This window comes from Argopecten irradians, chromosome 13, assembly GCF_041381155.1.
Source record: "Argopecten irradians isolate NY chromosome 13, Ai_NY, whole genome shotgun sequence".
Lineage (NCBI taxonomy): Eukaryota > Metazoa > Mollusca > Bivalvia > Pectinida > Pectinidae > Argopecten > Argopecten irradians.
Window position 1 is genome coordinate 7,040,213 of NC_091146.1, and position 12,112 is coordinate 7,052,324.

The window sequence follows — 12,112 nt, forward strand, 5'->3', positions numbered from 1 at the left end:
GATCATTAAGATACTCCACCGCCGACAGACCATAACTGATACTCATCATTTGAACATTAATTTGTGTTTAATCATGTATATATATGTTTGATTAACACAAAAATTACATACAATAATTTATTTTCCTGTATGGCAATCAGTTTTTCATTTCATATACGACATAGTTCCACGGATTTTTTCCGGCATGCAATTAACAATTTTTAATATTTTCATTTTGAAGTAAAATTAGAAGCTCAAACTTTTCAACGGCGGTAATGGTGTAACGTAGATAACTCTAGTAACTGAAGAAAAATACTCAATCGTCTGTTCCTGTTTTTTATTGTGAAAATATACTATTAGTCAATGGTGGAGCATCTAAAATTTAATGAATATCGTAAAATAAAATGAATCCCATGTACTACAAAATAAAGGTGATCCTAAGTAAATTTTCGTAGTATATGTGATTGTCAAACGCTGTTTGCAAAAGAAATAAAATGGTTGAATTCACAAATTTTGTTACAATTGTTTGTAAAAAGTTTAAATTGAGATAATTCTATAATTATAAAAGAAATTTCTCTACTAATTGCTGTTATCATTTTACTTTATTTGTCAGTCTTCAAAAACAAATTGTATACTATTTAATAATCAGACCCACAGCGTCTTCTTGTATAGTGGAAGTTTGCTCTTTTTATTCATAATAATACAATTGCAGTGTGTCAAACAGATATACCACTGCCCAAAACTATTTATTTCAGTATTACTGCATTTTAACAAACTCAAAGTAAGGACAGTTTCTTAATATACTCAAATTGGATAGGTTGATGATTAGCGCGAATATGATTAAGAACACCTCTGAACAGGAATTCACCTCTAAAAATTACATAACTTATGAAGTTGAAACATTAAAATCAAAATTCACGAGTAATTTTATCTTGCTTTGAAACCCCTCTCCGGCACTCCGGCATAAGAATAAATAATATGATATTGTTAAAAATTGGCGATCTAGTTTTACGCCGCTTGATACAATGAAGGGTTAATCTGAGAAAAATTTTTTAGTCTTATTATCGTAAGAGTTATATCTTTAAAGACAACCACTGGAAAATTCTGCAAACATCTATACATACCATATACATATACCTCATTCGTAGATTATGGCTTTAATATCTCGTGTATATTGTGTAAACGGCAAAATTTCCATAAAATCCTATATCTTGTCAACGAGGTACCTTTGAGTCAAATAGCTCAAAAACCAGCACACGGACATATGTTTTGTTTCTTCCATTCTCTTCTATGGTATGAACTATTTCTAAATATCTTTACGAGAAAAAAGTTTAATTTAAGAAAATGTGACTTCTCAGAGGAATCTTTATTCCAATAGATCTCAGCTGACCTTGCAATTCGTTTCAACCAGATAACAAGTTCATATTGCTTATTCTCATGCCGGATAGGGTCAGCGCTTGGAGTGATTGGAGTTTATTGGTTTCATTCAGCGAAGTAAAATGATAACATGAACCAAAGTGGAATGACAAATTTAAACTGAATTGGGAAATAATCACCACATTTTATGTACATGTATTTAAAACACGAAAGGAAGTGAAATAAATATTCCCTGCACACAAATGTTGATAAAGAGGATTTGATCAGACGTCCTTTCTATGGTTATAAACACTGTTATATGGTTATCCTGTGAGAAGGAGAGACCGATTTGTCACTGTATATGTAGACGGATGTTTCTTTTTCCCAGAGCTGATGATCCTTGGTAATTATACACCAGATTCATACGACTTTACAGATAGTACACGCCTCATTTAATGAGGAATCATGTTCTGGTACTGGAACATAATCGCCTATCTCATCCTGCAAAGAAAATCAATAAAAATAATTGCGTTTTCACTAAGCATGCATTCAGATATTGGTGAAATTTAGATTTACTAAATAAATCTCAATCTGATTAAAATACATATCCTTATTATCACTGCTTTGAATAAGAGGATCTGACAACATCCCATTAGGGGTCATGTCCAGGGGACCTTTGGGAATGGCCAATCAAATTGCTGCTGCCAGAATTTTGATAGCGCTTTAAGGGGGCGAATTTCGTGTGAGAGGTCATCTCGCCGAAATAGCACAACGAAGCTAATTGTATTTGTATCATGGCGTTGTCAATTGATGTAGTAATGTGTAGAAAATTCATTGGATCTGAAGTACACGTGGTACAAAGGTCACCCAAACATGACCTCTTATGGGATAATGTCAGATCCTCTGTTATAAGGATCTATATTTCAATCATTGAACGGAGCGATGATAAGGATCTTCATGCAAAATGAATAAATCTTAAAGGTATATTATTTAGTTGAATATCCAAATGAACCATAACGTATTTCAATTAAATAATTTAACAAAGTAATTGGCAGCGGTGGCCGAGTGGTTCAGATGTCCTGACACACCATCACCCTCCACCTTAGGTTGTAGGTTCGACTCCCATATAGAGTAGTCCAGGTACTCCGGCTTTCATCCAACAACTAAAGTCGGTACTTCTATAAATGTATGTTAAGGCCACATACACTTTCATGTAAATAGACCGTCTTTTCTGGTTTCCGCTGAAGAATTATGTTTATTTGTTTTTTTTAATATTTTAATTTTAGGAATACCCTGATCATGAAAAGCACACAAAAGCATGGATATGTACTATGACTTATTTTCTGGATTTAAAAAAATATATATTTCTTACCGGTATTTCCCATTACTGTAACATATAAAGAATATGTTTATATCCTGTCCAGACCTTCCGTATAGGCAATATAGTTCATAGTTTTTCACTGAATAGGTACAGAGAAATAAAGTACGTTTACCGGGATGCGGGTAGCGATGTTACAAACGTATGCCGTCACAGAAGGGACGGTCTACGTTAACACTGAGATGTCTATTTTTGGAGGATACATACCGTGATTGCAGTTTTCTTCATCTGAGTTATCAGTACAATCGCTATCGCCATCACACAACCATTCGATTGGGAGACACATTCTTTTGTCTTTACAAAGAAAATTAGTGTGTTGTAGACATTCAGAAGACCGGTCTGAAATCAAAATAATATTTACATTCATCATGCAAATCTTACTTCTATCATTCTAGGGCTATATGATAAGACATTTAGTATATGGACAATTGGTCACGCTACAGCAACACTGATTTAACCCTTTTCATAAAGCAACGACCGAAATGTATTTATAGATGCTCCACCGCTGGCAAATGGCATTTTTTCGCTATAAAACAGGAGCAGAGGAACAAATATTTTTGTTCAGTTACAAACATTACTTACTTTACACCATTACCACCATTGACAAGTTTGAGCTTCTAATTTTACTTCAAGATACAAATATTTACAAATTAAAATTTATTGAATCAAGAAAACAATCCATGGCACTATGTCCTATATGGAAACCAGTACTGATTGCGCATGCACCGAAAGCAAATAAGAAACCTTTTAATTATTCTTTGTGTTAATTAGACATATATGTACACGATTAAACACTTTTTATTGTTCAAATAATGAGTATCATTTATGCTCTGACGGCGTTGGAGCATCTTTAAATATATGAATTTCACTAACGGTGACATATTCGCGAGGTTAAATTCTGCGGTACACTCCTGGTCTCGTATTCTTAACAAGTAATTTGGTAGTAAACAAACTGCTAATGAGTGTTGTATACACTCTGTATTAGCTACTTCACTCGACACGATTTACTTGTAAATATATCTTTTACATCAGTGATTTTGTAAATATTTCGTTTGTAATAGGACTTTTGCGGATTTTAGTGAGAGCAAAAATATTGCAAAAAAAATAAAATAAAAGGCTCAAGAGGTTTGACTGTATATTTATACAAACAACATAGGTCACAGTATACGTAAACAGAAAATCGGTTATCGAGAGGTTGTCGTTTGAATGAAAAGTACGTCGAACGGAGCACGGCGCAATCTGATTAAAATACTGATCCATATTATCACTACGTTTGAAAAGAGGTTCTAACAACATCCTCTTAGGGGTCACATCCAAGTGACCTTTGGAAATGACCAATCAAATTGCTTCTACCAGAGTATTGACTGGGGACGAAAATGTTTGAATATGTAGATATCTCTATTCAACGGAGTTAATATATCGATACGTATTTTAATCAGATTGCGAACGACGGAGTATTCAATAAATTTATTATATCAGCTAAATCAACTAACTTGATACATTGGAAATATAAATGCAAGCGTGGTTTCTGTTTCACGAAGTTAAACATATAGAAAATGATCTCTTAACAAAATAAAAATAGGACACCACAATGAAGCATGGGATACACACATATGGTAATATTTGGTCTTTTGAATCAATCGCATAAAACATGTTATTCAAACGGCGCTGGTAATTTCGCAATCAATAGATCAATGATACGAGCTTTTCATTGTTTTTAATATACTATTCACCACCGAATGTAACATTTTGATAATTATAATACCTATAATTTATAGTTTTAATTCGATATAGTTATATAAGTTCTCAAAATGTCTTTTATATTGGTGATATTAAGATGTCATACAAGGTATAAATTATTTTGTTGAATACTCAAATGAACCTTGCTTCTTTCAATCAAATGAAGAAAATGGCCGAGTGGGTGGTATGTCCCGGCATTCATGAAAATCCTTCCACCTTTGGTTGTGTGTTCCATTTCCATATGAAGCAGTTATCATGTATTTTTCCGGGTACTCCGGCTTTCCTACTCAATCCGGCACTTCCCTAAATGACCCTGTCTGTTAATGTCACATCCATTATAATAGTTTTGGTGGTAGTTTACATGTGGATGATACATACCGTGATTGCAGTTTTCTTCATCTGAGTTATCACCACAATCGTTGTCGCCATCACAGAGCCATCCGTTTGGAATACGCAAATCTGATTTTCTACATTGAAATTGATTGTGTTGAGACCGGTCTGAAATTAAGATGTATTCATTATGCAACTTTCTATAATTGCTAGTAAAATCGAAGTGTAAACATCGCAACATATAAAGATATTTATCTCATAACTATTCATGTTTCGCAAAAGAAAAAACGTGATCAATTACATAAAAGTTGGTTATCGTTTATGTATACACACCAAAGTGTGCAAACACCTAAGTGGCTCTGATTGGTCAATTCCAAGATATCTTGATTCCGATTGACTTACAAAAACGGTCTACTTTTTCATTTATCATGTTTATCCTAGCTCGTGTCTTTTCAAAATTTGAAAATTAACGAACTCAAATTTGGTAAACAACGATAAACAATAATCGCTTGCTGGGGAGCCCTATGAACGAGATAGCAGAATACAAGTATATAACATTTGAACTCTCCAACTTTCAACTAACAAGCATTCTGATTACGGACTCAGCAGCCTAGACAGACCACCACGTGTATCAACAATAACTACTCACGTGGTGTTTGATTACATCAATCTACAATGGATGTTTGGTAAGTAATCGAATAAAGCAATTAATTCATTTTATACTGGGTTGATTTCTTAATACAGCACTTTATTGAGTAATTCTGACAAGTCTAAATTAATAGTAGTGGCGGACAGCGAGCGAGTTTGAACTCACACACATTTTACCACATTGGGTTTTCTGACATATCAGAGTAAACCAAACAAATCTAACTTCTATTAGAACTAGATTGTCTCCAAGGATCTGTTGCAGCTACCGTTGAATTTTATACACGAACCAATTTAACAAAATAGCACTTTATCGTACTATGACAGAGAACCTGTTAGATACCTTTACACGATATCCCAGAGGGATACTGGCGCCCATCAACGAATGGCCTATGTCTGATAATGGAAAGAGGATATTTTTTCTGTTCTTCAAACTTTACTACATACTAAATATGATATTTGACAAAAATCTTTTCAGTACTTTCTGAGATATATAGCAGTAACAAACTTCAATTATCAACCATGATGTCTACCTGTCAGCGATCATGTTGACCAATCAGTCCCAAAATGCAAAATGCACTGCTAAGGTCCGAGAGCAACCTGCATTTGGAATTTGATACAGATCGCTCCCGTACTTTCTGAGAAATAGCGGTAACAAAACTTCAACTATCAAAATCCAAGTAGGCGGCCTTTCGGCCATTTTTTTAACCGAATGGTTCGGTTCGGAGATGCACGTTGCCCTCCTGGAGTGTACAGAGGGGTTCCTTTTTGTTCCAAAACCATGTCAAGCAATAGTTCAATTTAGTAAAACGATATCGTATTCTCAACGGTATATATTTCTGCAAATTGTGACTGAACACGTGTGGCTTAAATTTCTTGAAACCAAAAGTCTTGAAACTAAAAAATGGTAAAACTTGAGGCCTAGTTTTAGTATTATCAAATTTTCATCGAAGCGGTTCACCCACTTCCGGTTCTTGAACACCAAAAATATTTTGTAATCATTTAGACTATAATGTCAACAAAAGATTCCTGTTCAGACATATGCACGTGATCACTCTCCATTGAATCATACGGCCTAGGTTTATGATTAGTTTCCGGATACTTGGCATTGTGAGACATTATTCATTATACAGAACATGGCATTTCCGCCCCATTCCTATTCCTTATACGACATCTATATACAATAATACAGTTAACCGCGCAGACCGTCTCAAATTTATTTACAACGAATTCCCTCACCATATTAAAGGGACATGAACCTAATAAACCATGTTAATTTGAGTAAAATACATAGTTAAGACGTGTCAATTACCTTACTAAGTAATATACATATAAGTTATTGTGCATATGTGTCAAATAAAATAATTATAATGGAAATTATATCTTTCTGTATTTTGAACCGGCCCGGTCGAATTCTGTAACGATAGTATAGTAGTGTTGAACTTTAGTGACCTCCCACAATGCACTGAACAAATTAAATCAATGTAAACAAAATGGTGAGTCAAAAACTTGGGTGAAGCGAACACAAACGAATTCTGATAGAAAACAGTGTACGTCAAGAGTCGGTAACGTGCGCGATTGGAAAAGTAGGAAATATAAATGGATACCTGAAATGCAAGCGACGGGAGCAACTCCCCACTTTATACTTGCGTGATGTTCATATGTGCAATACGTCAGGAACCTCCCTTCGCGGTGTCCTGTCGAATGAAAAGTCTCTTTTGACTTTTGACTAATCATTCTTACGCTAAATACAAATTGTTTTATAACAAATATGGATTAAACTTCATTTGTCAACCATCGTAAATTAGAAAATAATCTTAAAATGTGGAAAACTAATATTCCTTGTCATGTCAGCGAGTTTGTTGTTCATTATAAACTCGCTTTCGGCCAGCTTTCGTTTTGTGTTCCAAAAATAGAATATGACGGTCTATTTTTATCAGTTTTGAGGTAGGTGCTCCACACGTTTTCCTGTCGTTTTAGATAACCAATCAATTAGATAACATCTGAAAATCATATCTAAGCATACAGAACAAATTAAGGTTCGTGTCCCTTTAAACACATAATTTATACTGCCAAACCCAGCATATCAATTTCAAGTACAAAAGTTCGTAACCCCTGAAGGTGCTGCCACATTATTTTCGTTTTTTACCTAGGCTTGTTTGTTTCTTTGATTTAAGTAACGTCCAACTAGAGGTAGAACAGTAAGCCGATAGCAAACTTATACCCACCCACCCGCTTCCTCTTATTAGACTTTTTCTTTAAAAAAAATGTCATGATCACAGGAAAGTTACAAGTTGTTCCGACATATTTTGACCTGTGTATATTGACCAAGTTACCATGGCAACTAAAACTTTGACAAATGAAAACCTGCCTATCCCCACATAATCCCAAACAATACTGTCAAGTGTCATTGAAATCGATCTGGTTGTCATGGTAACAACAATTTTGACTTACGAAAACATGCATGCCCATTTCCACATTATCCCACACAATATCGCTAAGTTTCCTTCACGCGATATTGCAGTTAAGTCGTGTAGCAAGAACGCTTGAACAAGCATCGTTTTTTTTTCAAGGTATAACTAGTTGCAATTGTCATTGGCAATACTTGGAGAAGTAATATCAACTGGGTTTGTATTTTATTCAGATTTAATGACTGCTAGAAATATATCCATGTATTTATTTTGTGAATTTCTTTATTGGATAAGTTTGATTTCAACTACGATTGTAGATTTAATAATCTTATTAAAATACAGATCTTTATATTCAATCTGTTCTGGTGACCTTTATCCCACAGGTAAGTGTCTAAAATTAGTGTTTATTTCATGAGATTTTATGAAACTCGCCAAGACTCGAAAAAAAATTCTTCAAATCTCAGAAAATAAACACTTTACACATGTATATATATCTTACCTTCCTTTGTCATACTCGACTCAGTAACCCCTTGTTTAGTTGTTTCCAACTGTGTCTTTATCTCGTTCAGCTCTGTTTTGGTAGCCTGTAGTTCCGTCTGAAGAACTCCTAGCGTAGTTTTCACATCTCCATATTGTACAGAGTTTGATGATATCTCATTCTCAAGGTAGCGATGTATCAAAGGAAGGACCTGTTCCAAGATCTCGTTAGTTTGTATAGCAATGGCCTGCTCCCGTCTACGTTCAGGTACGATATTCTGTTGATGACTGCTCTTAATCAACAGAACAACCATTGCAATACTATATATACACATCATTACTATGAAAGGTATTCTGTTGCTTATCCTACCAAGTAAGTTTGTTGACTGCTTTAATATCCTTTATTAAAATCCCCGCTATTGGTCAGTGTTTTAAATCAAGATCTGTTTTAGTACCATACGTCTACTCCCGTGTCGTTCGTCAATAGTAACAGCTTTTGTTCACATGAATTATCAGAAATAACTGAAACATTCAATTACGAAGTAATGTGCTTGCTCGAAGAGTATGTTGTTCAATGTAAATGAGTGTTACCACATACTAAACATATTGTATACATAAGCTTTGATTGGCCTCACTTGATATATCCGGGCTGTGTTTGTTGTAAACAGAATGGGAAATCATATTAAAATTGAAACACTCCAATGTTATGATTCTGTGTATTTCCTTGTTATCTGCATTTGATAAGTCAAGGTCGTTTAGTCGATCCATGTACTAGTTTCATTCTAGTTTCATAGTTTTGTACTTGTTATGTATTTTTCAATCTCTTTGTCACGATTTGACACCTTGTGGTCGTTAGAGGATCAGGGTTCCTCGTCAGATTTCTTTACAGTGATGGGGCTTAATACAAAAGTGAACACTCCATGACATGAGGTCTTTCAAATTACCACTTAAACAAAAAGGGGATTCCATCTGGAGGTTATAAGAATATCAAGACTTAAAAATCAGCATGATTATATCAAATATTGATAGCTGTCATTAAAGTCGTAAGCAGTTGAATCATAAATTGGAGACACAAATAATCATCACGTTCTGCCTCCAATACCTCATCTATCAGGAACATACTTCAAACACAGAGAAGTTTATGCAACGATTGTAGATTCTGTAGGGCTTATAATCTTCATTGTGCTTGGTGATTACTGAAGAGATAATACAATTTCATTTATTTGTAGACACATGCATATCAGAAGAAAGAACTGTGTCACAAAATGAATGAGTATACTTTATAGTTATAATAATGTTTTTTACAGACTGGCGTTTATTTTCTACACAGTGCGTAGCATTGATACAGCTGGAAGATGTCATTCCATTTTATAGTCATCATGTTTTGTCCGTCGTCGTCGTCGTGCGCAAAAAGTTTCATATTTTGAACTTCTTCTCCAGTTCTCCCAGTGTGATTTGGCTGAAACTTGCCTGAAATGATCCTAACATAGTTCAAAAGGTGTTATTACTTTTTGGTCGATCCGAAATCCAAGATGGCCGCCATAACTGCCGTCTTGAAAACATATTTTGAACTTCTTCTCACGTTCAATTGGTGCGATTTGGCTTAAACTTGCACGAAATGATCCTGACATGGTCCCGAGAAAGTGGTGTAATTTTCGGGTGGATCCGAGATGGCTACCAAAGCCGCTATCTTGAAAACACATTTTGAACTTCTGACATGGTCCTGACAAAAAAACCCAGCTGTCACCCGCTATGAGCCGTCTAGATGTGTTGACATTATAATCCAAAAACACAATATTGAAGCCACGACTCGTTGTTGTCTTGTTACGTAATACGCTACGTGTGTTTCACCAATCATAGGGCTATAAAAGTGGTAGTTTCTGCTCCTGCTTAGCGCTCAGCATACGGAGAGTGGCACAACTGGTTCGCCCGTTGTCATTATAATGTAAACGGGTGGGGTGTGTTGCTTGGTGTCTTCGGCGGCATGCGTCGGTGATATAGCACTATAAAATGGGCAACAGTTTCACTATACAAGAAGACACAATACGAACATATCGCAATCTCCCAAAACAAGCATCTCACACTTAACACACACTTCACACTGCATACATGGGAGGCCGTCCTTACATGACCCTGGCTGTTAATAGGAAGTTAGAATTATCAAACAAACAATCAAAAGCTGAAATGAACCCTGAAAAAGTACATTCCAAATCCTGCAACAATTAGGTGCGTTGATGAGATAATAATGGTCTTGATCTATATTCAAAGATTGTTTAAAATTAGACTAATACTTTTTGAGAACAAAGAACTAAGCATAGTTTAGTCACTAAGTGTCATAGCCTTTGAATCACACACCCCTAAATGAATTTTTCAATAATTAGGTGTGTTCAGGTGATAATGTTTGCTTCAATGATATAGATCTTTAAAAAAGGGCAATAGTTCCACTATACAAGAAGACACATTAATATACAACAGTCTCCCATAAAATGCACCTCGCACAACATACACGCAACACACTGCAAACATGGGAGGACGTCCTTACATGATACTGGAAGTTAATAGGACGTTACAATAATCCAACAAACAAACAAAATAATCCAACAAACAAACTGTCACCCGCTATGAGCCGTCTGGATGTGTTGACAATATAATCAAAAAGCAATATAGTGAAGCAAAGACTTTGTGTCTGTCTTGTTATGTAATTAGCTACGTGTGTTTCACCAATCATAGGGCGTCTGTTGTAACATTATGTCATTGCACAGACAGCTATATCACCCAACTACCTCCACCAGCCTCGACAGTCAACCACATGACCCCACCCACCGCCACCGGACGAGATATCGTGGTGAACAGCACAATGAAATACAAGGTAGTGCATGTAATACTAATATTCGCACAATGAAATACAAGGTAGTGCATGTAATACTAATATTCGAAGTCTGTATGAGAGGTATCATTGAGCTCTTGACTTTAAAATTTCAAGAAAACAGCGGACGATGTGAAAGTCTTCCTTGTTTCTCGCCGCCTTTTTGTAGTGCCATCTCTCCAATGTTTTGTCGTTTATTTTTTCAGTGAAGTGTTTACAATGGGGAACGTATCCTCTACGTCCCTGTACTTTGGAACCTTTTCACTAACATTACCTAGGCTATATAAAGAAAGTTGCTCCTTCAAAATATGCTCTAATCGGGCACGATATTCAGCTAATGAAACATGCATTTTACTTAAACTGTAATCCTATGAATCGCACATTGTGTACACTTGAACTAAGTTGATCGAATGTACATATACATAGGTTGTAATGTAGCTTGTTATGGACTATATGATATACAGTCAGGTTCCCTTCTTGTCCCTTAGATTTGTCCAATTTTCAACTCTGTTTTGTAGTCATCAAATTGATGAACTTCGATTACTTACCCCAGGTATATCCCTGGTTCAATACGTGTGGTGGTTGTGTATCGTTGCCGTTTCAGTTGATATACTGTGCGTTTCAATTGCGGATTTGTACCAGTTCGTAAAGTGATACAGCACCGCCAACTGGAACGCGTTTGAATTTGTCCATGATGACGGCGCCCATACGAAAGATACGTTTTGAGTACAAAAGCCAAGTGTTTTCTGTATTAACAATAAAAATGGATATTAAAGTAATACCTAAAAAGTTTCGGAATACATTGAAACAAATAATCTATTTAATTTCATCGGATTTGATAATCTGTGTCTTGTTTTCAACAAAGAAAATATTTCGATGACAAATGAAAAATCTCGAGTTCCGCTGGCACGGCGCGTTCCATTTGGGATA

The 12,112-nt window shown here is 35.4% G+C and overlaps 1 protein-coding gene across 2 annotated transcripts; it reads right to left on the reverse strand.

Moving 5' to 3' along the window:
- Positions 1 to 458: 458 nt before the first annotated feature.
- LOC138306094 (sortilin-related receptor-like) lies at positions 459 to 10,762 on the reverse strand. Of its 2 annotated transcripts, none has more exons than XM_069246456.1 (4): positions 8,339 to 10,762; positions 4,832 to 4,951; positions 2,921 to 3,052; positions 459 to 1,836 (listed from the first exon to the last, which is right to left on the reverse strand). In XM_069246456.1, the coding sequence occupies exons 1-4, from the start codon at positions 8,652 to 8,654 to the stop codon at positions 1,832 to 1,834; spliced, it is 573 nt and encodes a 190-aa protein (XP_069102557.1). In that variant the 5' UTR covers positions 8,655 to 10,762; the 3' UTR covers positions 459 to 1,831. The 2 variants fall into 2 exon arrangements, with proteins under 2 accessions (XP_069102557.1, XP_069102558.1); XM_069246457.1 differs by lacking the exon at positions 8,339 to 10,762 and adding an exon at positions 7,883 to 7,960.
- Between the last annotated feature and the right edge of the window lie 1,350 nt (positions 10,763 to 12,112).